The sequence below is a fragment of the Mustela erminea genome, chromosome 9 (assembly GCF_009829155.1).
Source record: "Mustela erminea isolate mMusErm1 chromosome 9, mMusErm1.Pri, whole genome shotgun sequence".
Classification (NCBI taxonomy): domain Eukaryota; kingdom Metazoa; phylum Chordata; class Mammalia; order Carnivora; family Mustelidae; genus Mustela; species Mustela erminea.
In genome coordinates, this window is record NC_045622.1 from 101,325,750 (window position 1) to 101,351,859 (window position 26,110).

A 26,110-nucleotide genomic window follows, 5' to 3' on the forward strand; every position below is an offset into this window, starting at 1 on the left:
CGACTTCACACCATACCAAAAAAAGGGGGCTGGCGGGGATGCTGGATGGCTCAGTCAGTGGAACATGTGACTGACTCTCGATCTCGGGGTTGTGAGTTCAAGCCCCACGCTGGGAGTACAGATTACCTAAAAGTAAAATCCTTTTTACAAGTTTAGATAACAGGGCGCCTGGGTGGCTCAGTGGGTTAAGCCGCTGCCTTTGGCTCAGGTCATGATCCCAGCGTCCTGGGATCGAGTCCCGCATCGGACTCTGCTCAGCAGGGAGCCTGCTTCCCCCTCTCCCTCTCTGCCTGCTTGTGATCTCTCTCTCTGTCAAATAAATAAAATAAAATAAAATAAAAAGTTAGATAACAAAACCAAAGAATACATTCTTAGCCCCAGATAGAAAAGTTTTATGGACAAATGCAGAATCACACTAATAATAAAGGAAAAGAGTGATGCATTTTATCATACTATAATAAAGAATTTTCGTTAAAACCCAGGATGGATAGAATGAAAAGAAGGACTGCGGGCTAGAAAGTATTTGCAACATGTATAACTGACAGAAGACTTGCATCCCCAAGAACTCCTAAATCAAAAGAAAAGGCTTAATAGAAAAATGGGCAGTTATTAGAATGAACCAACAGTGAGGACAGCTAAGCCCCAAATCTCTGTGCCTTATAGGATCGCAGGTGTGGAATTGTATTTCTTGCTCACGTAAAGTCCAAAATTAATATTCCTGATCAGAGGATGTTCGGCTCCACAAAGTCACCCAGATCCCCCCAGATGATAGATACTCAACTGTCATCGACATGTGGCCACCGAAGTCATCCTGGACATGAGTGTCCTGCCAGAAGAGCAGGGAGAAAAGGGAGTCTCGTGCTGGGGGATCTGTCAAGGCCACGCCTAGGCTCTCACCTTGTCCACCTGCATTCCATGAGCTCACGGGCCTGCAAAGGAAGCAGGGAAATGTGGTCCACCTGTGTGGCCAGAAGAAGAAAGAAACAACATTGATGGCGGTGTCTGGGTGGCTCAGTCGGTTAAGTGTCTGTCTTCAGCTCAGGTCCTGATCCAGGGTCCTGTAATGGAGCCCTCCATTGGGCTTCCTGCTCAGCGAGGAGTCTGCTTCTCCCTCTGCCCCTCACCCGCTGCTTGTGCTCACTCTCAAATAAATAATAAAATCTTAAAGAAAAAAAAAAAGAAAGAAACAACTTTGAATGCCCCAAGGTATTTCACCAAAGAAAATGTCCAAATGGACAATGAGCCTGAAAAAGCACTCAATCTTATTAGTAATCAAGAAAATCAAAATGAGGGGCATCTGGCTGGCTCCGTTGGTGGAGTGTGTGACTCTTGATTTTGGGGTTGAGAGTTCAACCCCCATGTTGGGCTCTATGCTGGGCATGGATCCTACTTAAAAAAAAAAAAAAACCTTTAAAAATAAAATAAAATAAAGAGAAGTAAAGAACTGGTTGACTGTCTCATTTGGGTCACAGCTTTGTGTAGGGAATAGAGGTGTGATTAAGAGGGGAACAGGATGCTTCTGGCCTACCAGCCACATTTCTATTTCTTGAACTGGGTAGTGAGCAGTGGATGCAAACTTTATAATCTTTTGTTAAATTATATATTTGTCTTATATAATTTTCATTATAAATTATATGTCACTATGTTTTGTTTCTAACCTTACAAATGCAAAGACTAGAGGCAGCCCTGTCAGATTCTTAGCATCTCACTGGGGACGAAAACAAAAGTCTGGGGCCTACAGGAATGCTCTGTTCAATAAACAAACCCACCCTTTAGGTAGAATTCCATCTATGAACAACGAGTTTATGACCATTCTAATGCGAAAGAAAAAAGATGCTTTTTCTGGAACATTAGGAGAAATCAGTCATCACCCTTCAAAAGCTGCTAGTAAGACTCTAACCACAAGCACTGTCATTTTCAAACAACTTTTAGGTGCTTCTCAAACCTATCTTAACTTCATCCCCAGAGTGACCCTGCAGGAGAGACAGCACAACCCCATGTCAGATTTGGAACTCTGACTCCTCCCAGAAGTTCCCTTAGATAGTTAATAAGCAGAACAGCAGGACTTTTTTTTTTAAGATTTTTTTTTATTTATTTGACAGACAGAGATTACAAGTAGGCAGAGAGGCAGGCAGAGAGAAAGAGGAGGAAGCAGGCTCCCCGCTGAGCAGAGAGCCGGATGCGGGGCTTGATCCCAGGACCCTGGGATCACGACCTGAGCCGAAGGCAGAGGCTTTAACCCACTGAGCTACTCAGGTGCCCCAAGACAAATAAAAACTTAAAAAAAAAATTTCATCATCCAATATGTATCTACAACAAACGGTAATTTTTCTCCGATAGAAGAGTGGCTATACTTTTCTTCCCCAGCATCATGTGTGACAAAGAGGAAGGGGTTTGTTCCTCTGTGTTGCAGACATGGATTTAAATCCTGCTGTTCTGGATTTAAAAAAGATTTTATTTATCTTCTGAGAGAGAGAGAGAGAGAGAGAGAGAGAATGAGTGGGGGAGGGGCAGAGGGAGAGGGAGAGTGAAGCAGACTCCCCATTTAATGCGGAGCCTGACCTAGGGCTCAGGACTTGATCTCACAACCCCGAAATCATGACCTGAGCCAAAATCAAGAGTCAGAAGCTTAACTGACTGAACCACCCAGGCACCCCTCGATGATGAGATATTTATATGGCTTGTAAGGCAATCAATGGTAATTGCATTTTAGATGTTGAAGCAAAGAACAGGTTTTTGGTTTTTTTTTTAAGATTTTATTTATGTATTTGACAGACAGAGATCACAAGTAGTCAGAGAAGCAGGCAAAGAGAGAGAGGAAGGGAAGCAGGCTCCCTGCTGAGCAGAGAGCTCCATGTGGGGCTCAAACCCTGAGACCATGACCTGAGACCATGACCTGAGCCGAAGGCAGAGGCTTAACCCACTGAGCCACCCAGGCACCCCAAAGAACAGTTTTGAATCTATCTACCTACATATCTATCTACTTACCCCTCTATCTATTTATTTTTAAGTGAGCTTTATGCCCAACATGGGACTTGAACTTGCAACCTTCAGATCAAGAATTGCATGACTACTAACAGAGGCAGCCGGGTCCCCCAGAACAGTTTTTATTGCCTTTTTTTTTTTAAGTTTTTATTTATTTATTTGAGAGAGAGAATGTATGTGCACATGCATGAGTGGGGGGAGGGGCAGGGGAAGAGGGAGAAGCAGACTCCCCACTGAGTGGAGTCTCAGGACCCCAAGATCATGATCTGAGCCAAAGTCAGATGCTTAATTGACTGAGCCACCCAGGCTCCCCACTTCCCAGAACAGTTTTTAACTGGGTAAGGGACCATATGGGCTCCATGCCCAACTGAAGCAGGACTAGGATGTTGGCTCCCTGTTCCCTGTCAGACACAGTTGAATGAGGGATGGGTAAGTCCACTTGGCATCCCGGGGACAGGGGACGCCCTGGGGCAGTGCGTGGAAACAGAAGCAGCAGGTCAAAATGAGAAATCACAGTCGGAAGAGGACGGAACTGACAGCTGAGCCAATCATCCAAACCTTGGTCTTCTATCCCAAGAGGTGGCAACAGAGAGCTGGAGTCAAAGGTTAGAGACAGAAATGTAGCAGTCAGGCTACTGGTTAAGCTCCTGAGTAGTAACAAGTGTAAAAGTGCGCAGGCAAGAGAGTGCTTTCTGGAACCAACATGCAGTCAGGGGGTTTGGGAATCAACCCATTTGTCCTGCAGCATAAGATCCAAAAATAGTGTGTGATACATCCGTACAGTGAAGTCCCAGGCAGCCATTCGGGAGAATAGATACAGCTGCCAGTAATGACATGGAACAAAGCCCATGGTACTTGGGGTGCCTGGGTGGCTCAGTGGGTTAAAGCCTCTGCCTTCAGCTCAGGTCATGATCCCAGGGTCCTGGGATGGAGCCCCTCATCGGGCTATCTGCTCAGCAGGGAGCCTGCTTCCTCCTCTCTCTCTGCCTGCCTCTTTGCCTACTTGTGATCTCTGTCTGCCAAATAAATAAATAAAATCTTTAAAAAAACACACAAAAAAACAAAGAAGGACGCAAAAAACTGTGTGTGTGGGTGCGCGTGCACTCAGTGAAAAAGAGAATTCTGGAAGAACATGGCTAAGTTAGCAGCAGAACTGGCTACTGCCTTATAATGCAAAAAGACCCCAACCTTTGGGGTTATCATTATTGTCTCTTCCAAATGTTTCTATTTTACCTTCATTAATAGCAGACAGAAAACTGTGTGTCTTATCCATTTGGGCAGGTCAGCATCTGACATTACAGACAATCACAGTAAATAAGAAGTAAATAAGAAGTCAGAGCGACTCTTCTTCCCCTCCAGTGGTATTTCTCAGCAGGGTTTTGAAGAGAAGCTGAAGCCTTAATGCCCGGCCTATTCGTTTACTGTCTATGGGGGAAATAAGAAAACAGTCACTCGAACAGTTCCCCATGATCTGAGAATAAGATGACCCCGATTCTTCTGCCTTATTTCCAAGTTTTGGATCACTTTTCTTCAGAGGAGGAACTACAGGTGTATAGTTTTTAAGAAAGAGTCCATCCACAGTAATTCGTACTTTTACTATCTGAGGAAACGCCTGACGAAAAACACTCAAAGCTTAACAAAATGCTCTCAGGGCAGAAGGAGCTTTAATGAGAACTTGGACCTCCTCCAGGAAGCCCACAGTGGCAGAAGCCATGTACATGTCCTACAGGGGGAAGAGGTCCCCACCATCAGGGAAGGTTCTCAAGGCAGAGAAACCCTAGAACTGCCTCCAGGGTTGAGGGAAGGACTTAATTCACAACCCTAAGCTGACTGACTTTCGGAACACCCATACTAGTGAGAAATTCTGCAAACCTTGTGATTGCGTCAACCTGAGGCCATTCGCGTTGGGGGAAAATGCTGATATCCCTGGCCTCAGTACCAGCTTCCTCAGCCAGGAGAGTCTCCAAAAAGCAGAGACATCCTCTAAATGTCCAGAGTGGCCATCCTCAGTAAGATGGAGGAACAAGACCGACCCAAAGGCCAGGGAAACCTCTCCATTGGGTCTTGTCCACCATGAGATGGGTCCACAGACCGCCACACTCCTACAGCTGGCCAGAGGACGTTCATTCTGATGCCTGCTTCAGGTCAGTCCTTTACAGGGGTTCATACAGGACTGGTGGCTCAGACCCACTTGATCCACAGCCCGGCTCTTCACTTACTTGCTAGGTGATGTTGGGTGGACCAGTTAATGCCTATGAGTCTCTCTCTCTTTTAAATTCAAGAGGAGATTATTATTAGCACCCATTTCATAGTTGTCATGAGAATTATTAAGGATGAAGGACCTTGCTTTCCACCACTTTCTTTTTGTTGGGCTGGCCCATTTCCCAGAATCCACAGGCTTAGTGAGCCTTCCAGGCCCCCAGCTGGGGTTGGGGAAGTGGCACTGTGTGTGTCTCTATGCCGAAGGAACTTCCCCATGGCTCAGAAGGTTCCCAAGTCAGCACAGGGAATGGAGCACTGATAAAGCTGGTGCAGAGATTCTGTGAATCCTTTCCAATGATCCCCAAGGAGACACACACCTTTTCTATCCTCTGTCCTTGGTCAGGCCCATCAAACAGCAGTTCTGAAGCTAACTTTCCTGACTGTTCCAAACAGGACAGGCCCACCAGTGAGATGATCATAGGACTCTAGAGCTATATTATTATATTATATCATCAGACACTTCCTTGCTTTGCAAAGGAGGTAAGGTTGCCAGATTTAGTAGGTAAGATGAGAATGCCCAGTTCATTGCGAATTTCAGCTAAATGAGAGAAAAGATTTTAACCTATGTCCCAGTATTGCATGGGACACCCTTCCAAAGAATTTTTGTTGTTGTTGATCTGAAATTCAAATTTAACTGGGCCTCTGTATTTTATCTGGCAACCCTGTGAAGAGAGTTAGGTGCTAAGGGGGAAACAACTGAGGGTCTAGCCAGGCCTCAGAGCTAGGTCTGCTGGCTCCCAGCCATGGCCCCCCACACCCACCGCATCTGCCCCAGCTGTGGGCTTTTCACATGAAGGGGAAAGCTTGCTGGGCTGGGTATCTCAGAGGCTGTCTGCTTCACAAAGGGGTAACTACTGGCTGGGAGTCTCCGACAGGAGAAACAGAACACCCACACAGCACAGGGGAGAGGGGGGTGGAGGTTAGGACTCCAGGCCATTTAGGTCCCAGTCGGGGCTGTTTTCCAAGGGAGGGTGATCACCCACCAGACGTTTAACTGCTTTAAGGTCCAGGTTTTTAAACTATCAAATGGGCTCAATGGGACCTGTTTCCAAAGGGTCACTTTGAGGATTAGCTGAGCAGAGCAATTCCCGAAAAGTCGGCTGCTTGTCACCTACAGAGCACATTTTGGGTCTCCGCAGTTTTTATCAGAACCCATGACGATGGAAGAGGAGCGTCGGTTCCTTGGAGCTGAGACGTTCTACCCAAGCTTCCCCACCCTCCGCTGCCTGCCGAGGGGCTCGGGCTGAATTCAGGCCCGGCCCACAAAGGCCCGACGGAGGGGTCCGGCCCATCCTCATTTACGGGAATTCACATCAGCGATCAATCATCCTTAATTTGTAACCGGGCAGTGTCCCGGGCCAGCCAATAGCCAAGACCGACCCCACCGCACACCCCACCTCCTTGACCCTGTGGGACTGTCCGCGCAGTCCGCGCTGAAGCTGTCCAGCCACCGGGAGTTTGGAGCAGGTTTGGTGATATGGTGGGGGTGGGGGCTTTGGGAGCGGGGTGTCCTGATCTCCTCCTTTCCCGAGTTTCCTGCCCCCCTTTCTTATCTCTGAAGTTTCTTTAGTCTTGCTTCCACCGAAGACTTCTGTCCTACCCTCCGCCCCCACGTGCCCCTCTTCCCTGGGCGCCCCCGCTCCCGCCCGAGCTGTGGTGCCCAGCCCCCTCTGGACCTCCCCTGCCCCCGCTGCCTCTGGTCGTCATTGTTAGACTGAAGCAGGACTCTCGGGGTGGAACAGATGTATGGAGACCCGGGCTTGGGAGGGGGAAGGAAGGGCCAGCGGGTGCCGGGAAAGGGAAGCAGTTCGGGGAAAACAAAATAGGGGGAGGAGCCTGGGAGAAGGTGGGCGGGGGAGCGGGAGGAGGAGGGAATTCGTGCTTAGGGGCTAAGTCCCGGAATGGAATGGGGGCGGGCTCAGGGTGGTGGCTGGAGACCGGGGAGTCAAGTGGAGGCCCCCAGGACCCCAGGGCTCGGCGCTGACAACGTAGCCGGCTGGCTCCGCAGGTCCGGGCTGACGCCGCCGCCCAGATGGCCTCCAGGCTGACCACGCTGACCCTCCTGCTGCTGTTGCTGCTGGCTGGGGTGAGTGGCCCCTTTGATGGGGGCTGAGGATTAACCGTTGTGGGCCCGGAGAATGAGGAGAGCGCCTCTTGGGATCAGCAAGTGTGGTCCTTGCACCGGGGTTCAGAGAGAGCGAGGCAAGAGCCGGGTTCTAATCCCGGCCCGCTGCCCAGCCTTGAGCAAGTCGATTCTCCGAACCTACCTGTATTGGTTTATAAAGTGGAGAATAAGGCGGAAGGGCCAGAGAGAGCCAGAAGATGGACAGCATTCTGTGATCCAAGAGCAAGGGGTTGGAGCTGAGCTGTGCGGTGGGGCCCTGGCTGCGGAGACCTAAGTCCTTCCTGGGCTGCACCTGTCAAAACGCCAGGAGAGGCAGCTGACTCCTGGGTCTGCGTGGAGGGTTGGGGGAGGATCCCAGTGAGAGGTCCCAGCGGCTTGGGAGTTTGGGAGTCGGGGGGAAGGTGGACTCCTGCTTTGGCTATCTGTTGAGGGTAGTGTGTGGAAGTTGGCCTGGGGAGTGCCCTTAGAGAATCTGTAGGTGCTACCGTGGTTAGCGAGGGATCTAGAATCACAGTCAGACAAGCAGCTTCTGGGTAACCCTGAGCTTGTTACTATCTCAGCATTGGTTTCTTTTATCAGTGAAATGGGAGAACACGTGTTTTCTCAACCCAGAAACCATGACATTTGGGGGGTGGAAAATTCATTATGAGGGGCTATCCTGTGCATTGTAGGATGTTTTGCCCTACCCCGGTTTCTCCCCACTAGATGCCATTAACATCGCTGCCCTACCCCCAATTCCCTTCCCTTTCCTGTGATAACCAAAAATGCCTCCAGGCTTTGCCAAAAGTCTCCAGGGATTAAAATTGTCTCTGATTGAAAGCCACTGGTCTATACTATTTCTTTTTCCTTCCTTACTCCCATCCCCTCCTGACTCACCCTTCCTTCCTTCCTTCCTTCCTTCTTTCCTTCCTTCCTTCCTTCCTTCCTTCCAGAATGCTGATGGTTTCCTCTAATGGCTTGCCACCCACAGTTGGAAAAACCACTGTTCTCATGCAGGGGTCAGAAGCTCAAATCTCTCTGCTGGCCTGGCAGGTGAGCCAAGATAGGCAGACACTTAAAGAAATTGCAAGAACACAAATAAATGGCAATGGACTCTGAGCTCCGAAGTCTGGGAAGCAGCTGCTCTTATGGCAGCAATTCCTCAGTGATAACAGAGTCCCTGCCCACCCCTTACCTCTGCCTCAACCCACATTGGCTCCTGCATTGCCCCTTCTTCAGAGGAACTAATGGGTGGCAGCTTCAGGGCAGGTCCCTTACCCACCAGGCTTTCCCAGGAATCAGTCTCTGGTACAGGATTTTTTCCACATCCCCACCTTCCCTTCCTGCTTTGAGTGTGAGTGCTTTGAGAGTTTTTGACTGTGCTTCATGGTAGGAAAAATGAAACTCAGTTTCTTGAATCACAGGTTAGAGCCTCCTCAAATCCGAATGTTACTAGCCCCAGCTCCACAGCAGAGAGCTGGCGAGAGGAAAGCGCAGGACAGATCTTAGAGGGAGAGATCACCAAGAATCCATCCACTGAACACGCCATGGGCTCTTCCACCTTGTCGCCAACCAACTCAACCATCGTAACAGCCAATACCACTCTTACAGCCACCACTGAGCCCTTCATCCAGTCCACTGTTCAACCCATCCAGCCCACTACTGTGCCCCTCTGCCCAGAGCCTGTCACTTCCTGCTCTGAGTTGGAGACTCCTTGGGCAGAGTCTGAGTTGAGGGAGGCTTTGATAGACTTCTCTGTGAAGCTCTACCATGCCTTCTCAGCGACGAAGAAGGCAGAGACCAACATGGCCTTTTCTCCGTTCAGCATTGCCAGCCTCCTAACCCAGGTCCTGCTTGGTAAGAACCTAAGTTCTCTCCCAGTTGTATGTTGGATCCTCCAATGAGGGTCCCCAACCCAGGTGCCTACAAAGCCATGCCTTGGGGGGAAGGCCATAAACCTGGGCTACTTTTGGTGGGGGAGGTGAGCATTCATTTATTCCTTCACTTAACAGTGATTGAACAGGCTCTCTTGCTTACAAAACCCCATGGACTACGCAGGAACATATAAAACAGGGTTGAAGTCCTTAGCCTTGTGTCAGGGTACGGCAGCAAGGAAGATGAAACCATGAGCGATAGACAGAGAGTAAAGTCCTACTAATGCTGCCTACTGGCTGTGTGACCTTGGCAGGTTACTTAACATCTCTGAGCCTGAGTCCTCAGGTGTGAAATGGAAGTGGTTATATTTCAAAAAAGAAACTAGGGGCGCCTGGGTGGCTTAGTGGTTTAAACCTCTACCTTCGGCTCAGATCATGATCTTGGCGTCCTGGGATCAAGCCCCACATCAGGCTCTCTGCTCACCAGGGAGCCTACTTCCCAACCCCCCCGCCCCCCACCTGCCTCTCTGCCTACTTGTGATCTCTCTCGCAATAAATAAATAAAATGCTTAAGAAGAAAGGGAGGAAGGAAAAAAGAAAGAAAGAAAGAAGAGTGTTTAGAGCCTGGCTTAGAGGGAGGTCAAAAAATGTTAATCCCCTGTCTTCCCTCTTCCTGAGAGATGTTCCCATGGCATAAAGCTCTACCTACACTCTCCAGTTAGGAACCCCCAAAACTGCGAGGTGTCCCCTGGGAGGCACGTTGCAGTGGATTGACTTCGGCAGATTTCTTTTTTTTTTTTTTTTTAAAGACTTTATTTATTTATTTGACAGAGAGAGATCACAAGTAGGCAGAGAGGCAGGCAGAGAGAGAGAGAGAGGAGGAAACAGGCTCCCTGCTGAGCAGAGAGCCCGCTGCGGGACTTGATCCCAGGACCCTGAGATCATGACCTGAGCCGAAGGCAGCAGCTTAACCCACTGAGCCACCCAGGCGCCCGGCAGATTTCTTTATTGCCTAGACTGTATGGCTCGAATCTTGTCTCCCTTCTCCACTTAACTCTGGGATCCTGAGTAGAGCAGATCACTGACGCTCTTAAACCTCAGTTTCCTCATCTGTAAATAGGGAGAGTAATTACCCTTCTGTGAAAGGGAAGTATTGTGAAGATACAGTGAGCTCATAGGGGAGGATCACTTGTGATGCCTGGAACCAAGTAAGTGCTCTGGGAGTTGTTTCTGTTACCACAGGGAAAATGGGCACAATAGATATTTGAAAATGAATAACTCAAGGGGTATTGACTCTCCATGCTCTTTTGTGATCCTCTGATTTCTCCCCTTAACAGTGAGCTAGTGTCCCTGCCCGCAGTGCAAACCTGTGTAAACCCAAACCAACTCAACCATCGTGTGAAACAGGCAGTGATTGGACTAGGCTTTCTGGGATGAAATTGGGTAGAAGTGTGGGGTTGAAATTGGGTAGAAAACAGAGAGGATTCGAAGTCCTGGGAAAGCCTAACTGGGATGATTCATCATCGTTCCCCAGTGCTTTCGTTCTGACCTCTGGATTGTCTTCAGAAATAGTCGTCCCCGCTCTGATGATTGGTGATCCCCTCCACAGCAGGAAATAACCCCACTGCCCTGACCCATGCCAGCCTGGTCCCTCAATCCTTGTCCTAATGACGGTTGTCACGCCCAGTCCTCCAACCCCCTCCCGCCCCCCCTCATTTCTGCCCTTTGTTGCAGGGGCTGGGAACAGCACCAAGAGAAACCTGGAGAGCCTCCTCTCCTACCCCGAGGACTTTTCCTGTGTCCACCAGGCCCTGAAGGCTTTCACATCCAAAGGCTTCACCGCAGTCTCTCAGATCTTCCACAGCCCAGGTGAGCACCCCGGAAAAGGCCAGCGGCTGCCCAGCAGGACTTTGAGAGGACTCTGAGGAGGACCCGATGCCTCAGAAAGAGGGGAAAGAGGACAGAGGGCATGTTAGAGCTAGGACATCAAGGATGGACTGCAGAACAGGTAAGGGCCTCAGCAGGAACGTCCTTTGTGTCAGGGAGAGCAGGAGGGCCCAGACCTTGGGCAAGTCCTTTCCATTCATCAGCGCTTGTTAAAATAAGAATGTCCTCCTGCTTTCATTCATCAGTAGAACCAGAGAGCTCAAGATAAACAGTGTTTTGTTAAACTGGCTCAGAGGAATCTTGAGGCTTCTAGTTTTTGTACTTTTGTGTTCTTTGAATTTTTGGTCATTTACGTATATTACGTTATTAAGATATAATAAGATTAACAAGCTTCCAAAATGATCTGATACACGTATTTTCAAATTTTCTTCCCCAGAGCCCTGGGGTTCTGCTGAGCAGCTTCAGGAGTCATGATGGGAGCCGAGGGGCATTGGGGAGGCCGAGTGGGTGTGGGGGTACCACTTCCTGTGGGAAGCAGATAGAGCCAGATGGGCTCTGAGCCCTCACCCGGCCTCAACCAGAGCCCTTTTAACCGTGGGCTTCAGACATGACTCTTTCAGGACAGTTCTGCTCCTTAAAAAGGTTTGAAAGCTAAAGATCTCATCGGCTCCCTCTTTATTTTATTTATTTATTTTTAAAAGATTTTATTTGTCAGAGAGCATAAGCAGGGGGAGCGGCGGGCAGATGGAGAAGCAGGCTCCCTGCTGAGCAGAGAGCCCGATGTGGGCTCCATCTCTGGACCCTGGGATCATGACCTGAGCAAAAGGAAGACATGAAACCAACTGAGCCACCCAGGTGTTCCTGCCCCCGCCCCCTTAAAAGGAAAAAAAAAATTTTCTGTTTTTTTTTTCAACTGTAAAATCAATATCATTCATTGTAGAAAACAGAAGACAGGGACGGCTGAGTGGCTCAGTCAGTCAAGCGGCTGCCTTTGGCTCAGGTCATGATCGCAGGGTGCTGGGATGGAGCCGCACATCGGGCTCTCTGCTCAGCAGGGGGGCCTGCTTCTCCCTCTGCCCGCTTCTCCACCTGCTTGTGCTTTCTCTCTTTCTGACAAATAAATAAATAAAATCTTAAAAAACAAACAAAAAGCAAACCAGAAAACCTAGGGAGGAAGAAGGAGGAGGGGGAGGGGAGGAACAAAAAACCCACCAGCCTGGTTCTCTTAAAAAAAATACCCTCTGGGGACGCCTGGGTGGCTCAGTGGGTTAAGCAGCTGCCTTCGGCTCAGGTCATGATCCCAGCGTCCTGGGATCGAGTCCCACATCGGGCTCCTTGCTCAGCAGGGAGCCTGCTTCTCCCTCTGCCTCTGCCTGCCATTCTGTCTGCCTGTGCTCGCTCTCTCCCCCTCTCTCCCTCTGATAAATAAATAAAATCTTTAAAAAAAAAAAATACCCTCTTAAGTGGAGATGCAACATGGGGGGTTAAGTGGGTAGGAGAAGAATCAATGAAACAAGATGGGATTGGGAGGGAGACAAACCATAAGTGACTCTTAATCTCACAAAACAAACTGAGGGTTGCTGGGGGGAGGGGGGTCGGCAGAGGGGGGTGGGGTTATGGACACTGGGGACGGTATGTGCTTTGGTGAGTGCTGTGAAGTGTGTAAACCTGGCGATTCACAGACCTGTACCTCTGGGGATAAAAATATATTATATGTTTATAATAAATAAAAAATTTTTAAAAATACCCTCTTTTAGAGATGGGAAAAAAGCTGTGTTGGAGGTGATCAAGAAACACTGCGTTTACTTATTTGCTAGAAATCAACTTAATCCTCTGTCTTGCTAGATTGCTAGAGAATACAACTGCATTCGATATTATCTGTGCAGTCCAGGAAAAATTTCTTTCAAACACTGTTTTCTTTAGTGGACTTGACCTTTGGAGAACAAAAGCCAGAAAGTCTTTCCATGAGCTTCCACTGAGGCCAGGAAGCAGAGTGGGTTCCCTGCTGAATTAAGGGAAGAAACAAGGGAAAACACTGGCAGATGGAAGTTAGTATCTGAGTTATTTCGCCAAGCCACAGGTGCACTGCAAGGAGAGACAGCCAAGGCCTAGGAGGGGTCCTGCCCTAAGTCCAGGGCTTGCTTTCTCGGGGCCTCAGTTGCTGTATCTGTAAGAGGAGTGGGCTGGCCCCTGGCTCCAACCTGCTGTGCTCGCTGCAGTGAGCTGAAAGCAGTAGGAAACACGCTCCCTCCCATCCTCTTAGAAGGGAGAGAATGTCTGAGGGACTCATGCTTCCCTCTCTCCACCTGCTCCCTCCTCCCAGACCTGGTCCTACGCGATGGCTTTGTGAATGCCTCTCAGAGCCTGTATGGCAGCAGCCCCAGAGTCCTGGGAAATGACAGTGATAGCAACACGGAACTCATCAATGCCTGGGTGGCAGAGAAGACCAACCACAAGATCACACGGCTGCTGGAAAGTCTGCCCTCTGACACCCGCCTTGTCCTCCTCAATGCCGTCTACCTGAGTGGTAAGGGAGCCCTGGACCCAGTAGTCTTTCCATCCCGACTCCTTTCTCTCCTGGCTTCAAAGCCCACCCAACCCCGAATTCTACACCTGGATCCCACCGAGCCCGGCCCACCCCCTTCTAATGGGGCTTTTCAATCGTGTCCATCCTTTCTCACCGGCATTAGAGTGACCCTCTCTCTCCTTCCCCCTAGCCAAGTGGAAGACAACATTTGATCCAAAAAGAACCTCGATGGAGCCCTTTTACCTCAAATCCTCTGTGATAAAAGCGTCGATGATGAACAGCAAGAAATACCCCGTGGCCCATTTCAATGACCCGACCTTGAAGGCCAGGGTATGTTCTCGGCCCTTCCCACTCTTGTCTCAGAGCCTCTGGCGGGTCCTGATGTCTTTCCTGCTACGGCCCCATCGCTTTGGAGTATTACACCCTTACGAATTCATCATGTCTACTCCTTCCATCTGTATTTCTACCCTGTCTTTTGTGCTTCTCCCCTCTCTAGCTTGGCCGAGGCAGGCATTGTTTATTTTAGGCTGGAGAGCAGGATTCTAAAGTTTCTTCATCTCTACAGCGTCGAACGGCCAGAAGTGAGTCTGTTCATCTGTATCTCTTTCCCGTCAACCCACCAGGAGCCCCTGGCGGCTTGGCAAGTCCTGTGTGTCTGTGTGCCCCTGTAACGCATGCATGCGTGGGTGTGCCCGCATCTGGGAAGGTGTAGACGTGTGTTCATGTATGTGGTAGGTGTGGACGCGTGTACACTTGGTAAATGACTTACGTTCCTTTGCAGAAATGGAGCAGTAAAATTTCAGCGGATGGGGAGGGAGGGAAGATTGACTGTGGATCCCAGAAGATTTTAGTTATTTCTAGATATATCTAGATATTTCTGCCTTATTAGGACAGCAAGACACAGATTTAGGAGATAGAAAACATTGGGAGAATACCCAGTGATGTAGTGCCAGGCTTGGTCCACCTTGGGAGGGAGATTTCCCTAACTTTTCCCTCCGCCTGGACCCTTTCTCACTCATATTGTCACGTAACTTGTTCCTTCTGCACTCCTGAGTGTCACGTCAAAGGTCACCTCTATGGCGAGAACTTCCTACTTCTTCTTCTTCTTCTTTTTTTTTTTTTTTTAAGATTTTATTTATTTATTTGACACAGAGAGGGAGATCACAAGTAGGCAGAGAGGCAGGGAGGGGAGAGTGGGGGAAAGCAGGCTCCCTGCTGAGCAGAGAGCCCGATGCGGGGCTCGATCCCAGGACCCTGGATCATGACCTGAGCCAAAAGGCAGAGGCTTAACCCACTGAGCCACCCAGGAGCCCCGAGAACTTCCTGTTTCTTAAAGTGGGCCCTGCCTCACTCTGAAACATTGCCCTGTTTGATTATATTCATGGTACTTCTCTTTATCGGAAATTAGGTTGTTTATTTGCTTATTTTATTACAGTATTGTTTGTCTCCCTGAGATATTGTCTCTCCCCGAGGAACAGAAACCTCACCTGCCCTGTTTCCTATCCCTGGGGGCCCAGAACAATACCACATGTAATAAGTACTCATTATAGGTTTGCTGAATAAATGAATGAAGTCACTGGACGGTGGTGAAGGGTACAACCCACTTAGGGGTGCCCAGGAAGGCTTCAGAGAAAAGGTTACCTCTGACCGTTCTGAATCCTTCACGCACCTTTCCGCCCACCCATCTATGCCTATCTGGTAGTTGACCACTCCTAACTTGCAGAACCAGAATGGCATGGGTAAGTTTAGTGTACTTGATTTTCTTTTGAAGCATGTCAGCTACCCATCAGAGCTGAATGACAGCCCTGCTTGGCCATATCTTCCCAGCCTCAAAGGCCACTGCAAAATAAAAATTAAATTCGAAGGGTAGATAAGCTGTCCACCAGCATCTCAATATCCTTCTCCCATTTAATTATCCTATACCTTTTCGCTTCAAAGCATAAAACTAGTATGTCTGATTTCTCTTAAAAAATTATAAGCACTATTTGAATAAGACACACAGATTACCCTCAGTGTACCCTGATGTTAATGCCATGGAGTTGGGGGACATCTGGGGGGCTCAGTCAGTTACACATCTGCCTTTTCGGCTCAGGTCATGATCGCAGGGTCCTGGGATGGAGCCCCGGATCGAGCTCCCTGCTCAGTGGGGAGTGTGCTTCTCCCTCTCCCTCTGCCCCTCCCCCTGCTCATGCTCTCAAGCTCACTCTCTGTCAAAAAAAAAAAAAAAAAAGGGAATTTTAAAAAAAAGAAAAATACTGTGGAGTTGGTTTACTTTCTCATACCTGTACTTAATTCTGAATCTTTCTGGGACTTAAGAGCATTTACCCAACCAAGGTGGTTAGACTTACCAACTCCGGTATGGTCGGGTTACCGGCTGGAAAAGTCAAGACCACAACATGGTAACCTTTTGGTCCGAGATTCAAGGTCAGTGCACAGGACCTGTTGGCACTGTTGACATTTTGGATTAGATTATTCTTTGTTAGGAGGACGATTGCTGGGTATCGTGCAGGATTTAGCATCATCCTTGTTTTCTTTTTCTTTTTCTTTTTTTTAAGATTTTATTTATTTATTTGACTGAGAGAGGGATCACAAGTAGGCAGAGAGGCAGGCAGAGAGAGAGGGAGAAGCAGGCTCCCCGCTGAGCAGAGAGCCCGATGCGGGGCTTGATCCCAGGACCCTGAGATCATGACCTGAGCGAAAGGCAGAGGCTTAACCCACGCAGCCACCCAGGGGCCCCTCATCCCTATCTTCTGTCCACTAGATAACAGCAGCCCTGTGAGTCCCCTCTCCTCCAGTTGTGACAACCAGAAAGTTTCTAGACATTGTCAAGTATCCACTGGGGCAAACTGAGAACCCATATATATTAGACCCATGGGTCCTATACCTGTGTCATACTTTTGTCTGACCACCAGTTGGAAGTCCTTTTAATGGCAAGCTTGAACGGTAGGCTAGGATTGGCTTGTCCACAATCACGAATGCTACACTAAGACATTTATACTTAATCTTGTAGGCTGCAAAGAGCCATCAAGTCTTTAAAAGGAGGCATCTGCGTGGCTCAGTGGGTTAAAGCCTGCCTTCAGCTCGGGTCGTGGTCCTGGGGTCCTCAGATGGAGCCCCACATCGGGCTCTCTGCTTGGCAGGGAGCCTGCTTCTCCTTCTCTCTCTGCCTGCCTCTCTGCCTACTTATGATCTCTGTCTGTCAAATAAATAAATAAAATCTTTTTAAAAAAGTCTTTAAAAGCACCAGGGCCCCTGGAGAACTTGGTTGGTAGACCATGAGACTCTTGATCTTGGCATTGTAAGTTCGAAACTCCACATTGGGTGTAGAGATTACTTAAAAATAAAATCTTTTTTTTTTAAAAGATTTTATTTATTTACTTGAGAGAGAGAAAGAGAGCAGGCGCGTAAGTTGTGAGAAGGGCAGAGGGAGAGGGAGGAACAGGCTCCCTGCTGAGCAGGGATCCCAATGTGGGGCTTGATCCCAGGACCCTGGGATCACGACCTGAGCCGAAAGCAGACGCTTGACCAACTGAGCTACCCAGGTGCCCCTGCCTGTTACACACTTGATACACAGCACACTGGAAGGGGAAGGAACAAGGTTCAGATAGAGTCAATCACTTGCCTGTATTACCTAGCTAGTCAGAAGTAGAGTCAGGGTGCCATCCTCGGCCTGTGTGATCAGAAAGCCATACTCCTTCCTCCATATCTCATGTGCATGGGATTAGACCAGCACTGTCCACCCAGCTGCCTTCCTCATTTTGTCATAAAGCTTGGGAGCCCAGGTCCAGCTGTGGCTTGTTGCGATAGCATGAACGGTGGCAGCAGACAGAAGATAAGCCTTGGAACTTAGGGGGTGGGATCCAGGAGAAGACGGATAAGGTGTGTCTCTTGTTCTCCAGGTGGGGCAGCTGCAGCTCTCCCACAACCTGAGCTTGGTGATCCTGATGCCTCAGAGCATAAAACACCGTCTTGAAGACCTGGAGAAGGCTCTCAACCCCGCTGTCTTCAAGGCCATCATGAAGAAGCTGGAGATGAGCAAGTTCCAGCCCACCCTCCTGACGCTGCCCCGCATCAAAGTGAAGAGCAACCAGGACATGCTGACCATCATGGAGAAACTGAGTGAGCCCTGGCAGCTCAGGATTGCTCCTCGGCTGTTGGGTGGGGTGGGGTGGGGCTGTTCTTAAAGCGTGGTTTAGCCCTCTCTAGAGTATTGTATACACCCGTAATGTCAGGTCATGCCTCAGTCCCGTGAGTTACAGGGGAAGGTGCTGTTTTCCCATTGGATCGTTGAGGAAAGTGAGACTTGAAATTTACCTGACTTACCCAAGGTCCCCTGGGCTGGTTAGAAGCGAGCAAGAACACCAGCCCAGGTCTCCAGCTCGACTTTTTCTACCGTGGTTCATTGTGACAAAGACACTGGGACAGGTGACCAGGATAAGTCATAGACACTCCTTCCCCAGGACCATTCATAACACTCAACCACTTTGTGGGCTATGCAAGAAGCTGTTTGGATGATACAGTCTGGACCCTTCTGAGTTTGGAGGAGGCAACACTCTGTTACCTAACCTTTGGCCTCACTTCCTGATCTTGACCTCATGTCCAGATGTAGCATTTTATTTTCTGTGATAGAACTTGACTCTCTGATGGGTGAACTGGTTTCCTAGTATATGACATTACATCCTTGTATATGACCTCATTTGATAAAACATGACCTCTTTCTGATATATGACCTCACTTGTGGGGTCCTTGGAAACAAGGACATCATTTCTCAGGGTTCTTTGGCGGGTGGGGCAAGGCCTCTCACCTCGTCAGAGAAGGTGGTGGTGGGAATAAAAATGGGCCCACTGATAGAGGATCCCATGAACTCTTACCAGAAGGCACAATATATAACGTGACAAGCAGGGGAGGAGGACAAAGAGAACACTGGGACTTGGGACCAATTCCAAAAATTTAGGACAGATGTCTCCAGTAGCTGAGGCTTTCATGTTGGTCTGTCTTTTCCTTTTTCTTTTAAAGTAATCTCTACACCCAGCATGGGGCTCGAACTCACAACCCTGAGATGAAGAGTCACAGGCTCCACCGACTGAGCCAGGCAGGCACCCCTCCTGCTGCTCTTTAACTCTTTGTTTTTGTCTTGGTTATGATCTAGATTTCTTTGACTTTCTTTACGACCTCAACCTGTGCGGGCTGACCGAGGACATGGATCTTCAGGTTTCCGCGATGCAGCACCAGACCACACTGGAGCTCACAGAGTCTGGGGTGGAGGCGGCGGCAGCCTCGGTGATTTCTGTGGCCCGTAATTTGCTGGTCTTCGAAGTACAGCAGCCCTTCATCTTCCTGCTCTGGGACCAGCGGCACAGGTTCCCTGTCTTCATGGGGCGGGTGTATGACCCCCGGGTCTGAGACCCGCAGGGCACCAGGCTAAGGCAAGCTGTCCCCCTCCAGCCTCACTCTCCCAGGGGCAGCCCTGCCTGGACTGGCCCCACGGCCACCTCTCGCCCTAGGTGTCTCCCGCTCTTCACGTGAAGGGCTCACTCGGGGTCTGGTGAAGGGACCTACTTCTGTCATCCCTTCCCTGTGGCTCCCCAAAGTACTTTCCACAGCTTCCTCTGGTTCAAGTTCACCACACTCTACAAATAAAACCTGGCAGACCATGACTTCCTCTCTTGCTTACCTTTCAGTTTTAGAGGACGGGAACAACCATGGCCCCTGTAAAAGCTAGTATTGCTGTGTAACAAGTCACTCTCAGTTTTGTGGCTTCAAATAGCAACCATTGGCTGAGTGGTCTTGCTGACCTGGTTCGACCTGGCTGACCTTCCCTGGGCTTCCTCGTGCATCTGTAATAGTTGGGGGTTGGCTGATGTATAATGGCCTCAACTGGGACACCTTGGCTGTCCTCTGCATGACTCCTGCATCCTGCCAGCAGGCTACCCTGCAATGGCAGAGGTCCAAGAAAGGCCTCAGAAGGAAGCTTTTTTTTTTACCCCAAGATTTTATTTACTTATTTATTTGACAGAGAGAGAGTGCACACAAGCAGGGATTATGGCAGGCAGAGGGAGAAGGATAAGTATGCTCCCTGCTGAGTAGAGAGCCCTATGCGGGGCTCAATCCCAGGACCCCAGGATCATGACTCAAGCCGAAGGCAGACATTCAACTGACTAAGCCACCCAGATGCCCCAGAAAGAAGCAGTGTTTTCCATACCTTTGCTTGCATCAAATTTATACCTTTGTCCCATCAGCCAGAGGAGCTCACTTGACTGGACCTAGAGTTAGGATGGAAAGGCACTACAAAGTTACAGATGAGGGGGGCGCCTGGGTGGCTCAGTGGGTTGAAGCCTCTGCTTTCGGCTCAGGTCGTGATCCCAGGGTCCTGGGATCGAGCCCCACATCGGGCTCTCTGCTCAGCAGGGAGCCTGCTTCCTCCTCTCTCTCTGCCTCTCTGCCTACTTGTGATCTCTGTCTGTCAAGTAAATAAATAAAATCTTTAAAAAAAAAAAAAAAAGTTACAGATGAGGTCATTAATCGGAGGCTATTGTGCCCTGCTTTTTTTGTTGTTGTTAGAGAAATCTCGCATGTGTGAGTGGGGAAGAGGCAAGGACAGAAGGAGAGAGATCTAGAGTTGTCTCCCTGCCACGGAGCCCATTGCAGGGCTCGATCTCACGACCCTAAGATCATGACCTGAGCGAAACCAAGAGTCAGATGCCTAACTGACTGAACCACCCAGGTGTCCCAGGGCCATGCATTCACTGCAGTCCCTGTGTCCCTTGTCTGCAACGACTATGACCGTAACAGCAAGCATTAATGTCAGGAGCTTACACAGACAGCCTGCCACGAGCTTTGCAGACCTTTACTCCTTGCCTCAGCGTCGCATGGAAAACTCGGCGAGGGGAAGTCTTGCTCAAAGTCGCGCAGTTGGGAAATGCCAGAACGGGGACGTGAAAGCATGTGTTTGACTCTGAAGTTCAGAGCCACACTCTTCTCTCTCTCTGCCCTTCTGTCTGAAAAATCTGGCTTAAATACCTGATTGATTTGTTCACTGAGTGCCTAGGGTTGCCATGGGCATGATGCCAAGCAGCAGAAGAGCAAAGAGGACTTAACCCCACTTCCTGCCTTCACAACCTACAGCTTGATGGCACAAATAGGAAGATAGGTTTTATTTTAGTATTTTTTAAAGGTTTTTTTTTTTTTTTTTTCTGTAATCTCTACACCCAACATGGGGCTCGAACTCACAACCCCAGGATCAAGAGTCGCACATTCTGACTGAGCCAGCCAGGTGCTGCCTGTGTGTTCTTTTCATCTCTGAAGGTGTCTCAGTGTGTTCTCATTTCTAGCTTCTGCCCTTCGACTCACCGATGTTCCCTCCAACTTTAGCCCTTCTACCTCCCTCTCTCCCTTTGTCTGCCTTCTCATCCCATTTCTAATCCCCCACGGACTATGTCTGCACCAGCCCCCTGCTTCCCCTCCCGCTGTTAGTGTTGTCAACCCAGACATGAGGACAGATTTCTGGATGTCGCTCTGCTCCACGGAGCTCCATCAAGCATGTGCCCTGCAGGAAGACTTGATGTGCCCATGGGGTCTTCCTTTTTTTTTTTTTTTTTAAAGGCTTTATTTATTTATTTGACAGAGAGAGAGATCACAAGTAGGCAGAGAGACAGGCAGAGAGAGAGAGGAGGAGGAAGCAAGCTCCCTGCTGAGCAGAGAACCCGATGCGGGCCTTGATCCCAGGATCCTGAGATCATGACCTGAACTGAAGGCAGAGGCTTAACCCACTGAGCCACCCAGGTGCCCCTGCCCATAGAGTCTTAACTCCAGTCAAGCTAGTCCTGTCTGAGCTGTGTCTGAAGGGGGCGTTATCTCCTAAGGCCATCAGCCTCCAGGATGTGTGGGCTTGAATGGCCGCCGCCTCCCACTAGGGACTTAAGCTGCCTGGAGAATCTGGCTTCCCCAACCACCCTTTTAAGGAATACCCTGGTGACAAGGAGAAACTGAGGCATGGGGAGGGTGGCAGTGCAAAACCTGAGCTAGCTGGGGCCAGCAGCGGGGCTCACCGCTCTCTCCCTTCAGGCTGGTTTCCCTCTCTATGGCCTGGGACTGAATGCAGCGTGAGGCGACGCGAGCTTCAGTAAGCGCTGGTGGGACTGGCGCCATGATAGGTTCTGACCAGCAAGCACGTTCGTTACCAGGAGCCCAAACTGGTCAGTGTACTCTGGTTCATGCATGTTCTGGTTCCTCAGAGAAGCAGAAAGAAGACATGAGGGGTATTCCCAGCTTATTTCCCCCATCATATCCATCCCCTGCTCTTGTTTCCTGCTCTCAGACTGAGGCAGGCCTGGCTTCCCACGTGGGCCATTCCTGGAGCCAAACCTCAGGACAGCAGGTCCCAGGTCAGAGGCCTTCCTTGCAGCTGAGTCTCCCAGGCAAGGCTGTGAACCCCACAAGGGTCACCCAGATGACTTGTAGCTCCGTGGGCACGGGGAGCTCACCACATCACAACAGACTTGATGTGCGGGGGTGCTCTTTGCACGCCTTTTTCTCTCAATGTGCAGAAGTCCAGCACAGGATGCTGGGAGGACCCTGTTTCCTGTGTGGGCTGATTTGTATGTGAGAGGTTGTTGAAAGCAAGGCCACCTCCTAAATTCAGGAAGATTCCTTCCTACTTGGGGTGATCCTAACTTGAAGGTAGTGCTCAGTGCCCTCCTGAGATACGGACAAGCAGAGTCAGGAGGTGGAAAGTGATTCTGACCCATGAGCACGGTCCTTTGCCAATTTTTTGGACCCTCCCCACCATGCTGAGAGCCAGGTTTTATTCCTGTTTGTGAGATAAGGAAGCTAAAACTCAGAAAGATTAAGTAACTATCCAAAGGTCACACGGCTGTCAATTGATCCTATGTCGTCTGAATTCAAATTTGGTGGGTAGCTTCTTTGGCCAGGCTTCCTAACTTTCTTTCCAAACTAGACTTTAAATCAGATTTTTTTTTTAAGGTTTTTTTTTTTTTTTTTAAGGGCACCTGGATGGCTCAGTCGTTAAACATCTGCCTTCAGCTCAGGTCATGATCCCATGGTCCTGGGATCAAGCCCCACATGAGGCTCCCCACTCCCCCTGCTTCTGTTCCCTCTCCCACTGTGTCTCTCTCTGTCAAATAAATAAACAAAATCTTTTTTAAAAAAAAATTTTTTTTAAGATTTTATTTATTTATTAGAGAGGGAGCAAGCTCAAGCAGGGAGAGGGGCAGAGAGAAGCAGACTCCCCACTGGTCAGGGATCCCGACGCAGGGATTGATCCAAGGACCCTGAGATCATGACCCGAGCCGAAGGCAGACACCCAACCGAATGAGCCAACCACGTGCCCCTTTTTTTTAAGATTTTCAAAATTTTTAAGTAGTCTCTATGTCCAACATGGGGTTGGAACCCAAAACCCCGAGGTCAAGGGTCGCAAGCTCTATCAACCGAGCCAGCCAGGTGCCTCCAATATGTATTTTATTTTCTTTTTATATAAAAAAGATTTATTTATTTTAGAAAAAGGAGCATGTGTGTGCACACACATACAGGTGGGGTAGGGGCAGAGAGAGAAAACCTGAGGCAGACTCCGCGCGAGAGCCCGATGCAGGGCTCGATCCCATGACCCATGAGATCATGACCTGAGCCAAAACCAGAGTTGGGTCCTTCACTGTCTGAGCCAGCCAGGTGGCCCAGAGCTGTATTTTTCTCATGCTCTGATCTGTATTTTTCTCATGCTCTGCACCATGTGTCCCCATCAAAACTATCAAAGTGCCTTACCCTAAAACACACACACACACACACACACACACACACACACACACACAGAAGTAAACAAACAAACAAACAACTGAATGATTGAATGAATGAGTCCCCACATCCTTGTAGCAGGAAAAGAGTAGAAAATCTAAGTTTGGAAATGGAGAGAATTGAGATAGTTCTGTCTCGAGGCATTTCATGTAAAAGAGCATGTGTCACTTTTTTAAGGTTTGTTTATTTATTTTTCCAAAGATTTTATTTATTTAATTGACAGACAAACAAGGGGATCAGGAGAGGGAGAGGGTGAAGCAGACACCCTGAGGAGCAGGGAGCCCCATGTGGGACTTGATCCCAGGACCCCGGGATCATGACCCAAGCCAAAGGCAGATGCCCAAACCCCTGAGGCCACACAAGCGCCCTGAAGTTTTGTTTCTTGAAAATGACACACATTTATAAGTCATGGAGTCAGTGTCGGGTCCCCCTGCTTTAAGGTGGCCTCAGTTATGTGCCTACTGCCGTGAGCTGGGGGGTTAGCTGGGAGGTCTGAGGATGCCTGCCTGGCTTTGCTGAGCTCATAGATTTCTTTCACGTGTCTTTGATCTTGGCTGAGATGGAGCCGCTGACCAGCTCTGCTGCATGTGGCCTCTCATCTACCAGGAGGCTAGTCTGCACTTACTCGTGGAGGCCGTGGGAGTCTGAGAGTGTGAGCAGAGGCACACAAGGTCTCGAGTCGGAAGCTAGAAAGTAATACAACCTCACGCCTGCCTCATTCCAGACCAGCTCAGAATCAAAGTGTAGAGGAAAGTCTCCACTTCTCAGAAGAGACCTGCAAAGTCACCTGCAAAGGGCGTGGATATAAGGAGCATGAATCGTTGTGGCCATTTTCCCAGTCTACAGTAGTGGTTCTTCCATACTTGTAGAGAAATTACTGGCAACTTTCCCAAGCAACTTGCTGCTCTGAGATTTTCCTTAAAGAGTGAAGGACTTTGTGTCTCTATCCTTATAATTTCAGGAAGGATTGTCACGTGAAGTTTCAAGTTGCTTACATATAGTTTTCCTCTTGCTGCTGCTGCTCTCTTGGCATATTCAACAAGTTCTGGTACTTGTACGAGTGACCCATGTCACCTGAGAAAGACAGAAGGTCATAAACACATAGACATACATCTAGGACCCCTACCCTCACCCTGCCGGCCTCTCCTGGGATAGACAAAGTTCTGCGTGTCAGCCCACCTAGTTCCAAAGACCCGCTTCCTTTCCCAATTACACAGTCCTCCTCCACACATGGGTTTGATTGAAGACATTCTAACAAAGGACTCTGTAGTGTGATTGGGGCTCCATCGCAGTTAGCCCTTCTCACCACATGGTGTCACTTTTGAAACTTTGTCCTGCGTAGCCTTTTGGACACGGGATTTCTGATGAGGTTCGGATGCTTTCATAGACAACATGGGGATTTAAACTTCCATTGTAATGTTTATGGCTTATACTCCTTCAGCTGTAATTTCCTAAAGATGAATACCTTCAGGTTTTGCCTAGATTTCAGACCACCTCTGACCTGAGCCACGTGCTGAATCGGAACCAGCCCAGTCCTTGCAAACCCTTAGGACCAGCAACCACGGTCCCCACATGAAGAATTTCTCGTGGATTACATGATTTCATTTAAGGAGAGATCACACCTTATGGAAAGGATATGCTACCGAAGACGTCGGCCAGTTCAAGACTTGAGTAACTTGACACTGTATTTTCCAGAAGAATCATTCTAAAAGGGAGGGGAGGAGTCTTCGACCACTTCAGAATATTTTGGCCTTTATGCTAGTCTTTATTTACGAAACACTAACATCTCTAGTGTTTCCCAGTGCAGGCACTCCTAAATTAACTGCTTGACATGTCACGACAGTTCTTGGGGCTTTTTCCTAGTGTTTTATCATATCTAACTTCCATTACAAAGTTATTGATTTTGGACTGTGTTTTTTGGTAGTCATGCCAGCACTTAATGAACTCTGAGAAAATATCATTCTAGAATGCAGGAAATATTTTAAAGGACAATGCTGACTATGAAAACAGCACATTAGTCATTAGCATCCCCTCTCAGAAGTTAGGACGCACATAAACAATGGTTCCATTCTCACGATGTGAACATGAATAGCCATTATCAAGGGATACCGCCGTGTGATAATGGCTGTGATCGCAGTGCGCAGGCCCTCTCAACTCACCAATTTTGAAATCATGTAACCTTGGTGATTTTTTTTTTTTTTTAATTTAGGGACTTTGGGGGTGAGGGACGTGGTGCGACTTCTCTGCTACTGGAGCTGAGCGCGGTGCTGGGAGACAGGAGTGGGGGTGCAGGAGCCCAGCTGTGAAGGTTTCCTGGAGCAGACCCTGGTTCAGGTGGTGCCTCCCTGTCTCCCCTGTGTGAGGGCAGGTGACAGCAGGTGCATGCTCCTGGGGAGACCCAGAGCCTGCAGGGGGCCCCTGGTTCTAACCCTTAAGCACAAAGCTATTCCCCAGGACTTTCTGACCAGCCTCCAAAACGAGACGGCATCCGAGCTCACCGGCCTTCTTGTTCCTGCATCACCGGGGGTGCCCCTGGCTTCCCCCAGCCTGATCACCTGCATCTTAAGCCATCCCCCGAATAGCACCACCCAGAAAAAAAAAAATTTAGGGACTTTGGGATTGGGCAGAAGAGCATGTGACTCTTGATCTCAGGGTTGTGCATTA

The 26,110-nt window shown here is 49.1% G+C and overlaps 1 protein-coding gene across 1 annotated transcript; it reads left to right on the forward strand.

Moving 5' to 3' along the window:
- Nucleotides 1–6,599: 6,599 nt before the first annotated feature.
- SERPING1 (serpin family G member 1) lies at nucleotides 6,600–19,296 on the forward strand. The gene is made up of 8 exons (XM_032358678.1): nucleotides 6,600–6,714; nucleotides 7,256–7,333; nucleotides 8,776–9,208; nucleotides 10,960–11,094; nucleotides 13,436–13,639; nucleotides 13,830–13,969; nucleotides 17,539–17,758; nucleotides 18,789–19,296. Exons 2-8 carry the CDS (start codon nucleotides 7,280–7,282, stop codon nucleotides 19,040–19,042), a joined length of 1,440 nt encoding a protein of 479 aa, XP_032214569.1. The 5' UTR covers nucleotides 6,600–6,714; nucleotides 7,256–7,279; the 3' UTR covers nucleotides 19,043–19,296.
- Nucleotides 19,297–26,110: the final 6,814 nt, after the last annotated feature.

Excerpts from the sequence above, each read along its gene's own strand:
- SERPING1 (XM_032358678.1), top strand. The coding sequence starts at position 7,280 with ATGGCCTCCAGGCTGACCACGCTGACCCTCCTGCTGCTGTTGCTGCTG. Across the intron at positions 9,209-10,959 it reads CCTAACCCAGGTCCTGCTTG|GGGCTGGGAACAGCACCAAG; the intron begins GTAAGAACCTAA and ends CCTTTGTTGCAG. Across the intron at positions 11,095-13,435 it reads TCAGATCTTCCACAGCCCAG|ACCTGGTCCTACGCGATGGC; the intron begins GTGAGCACCCCG and ends CCCTCCTCCCAG.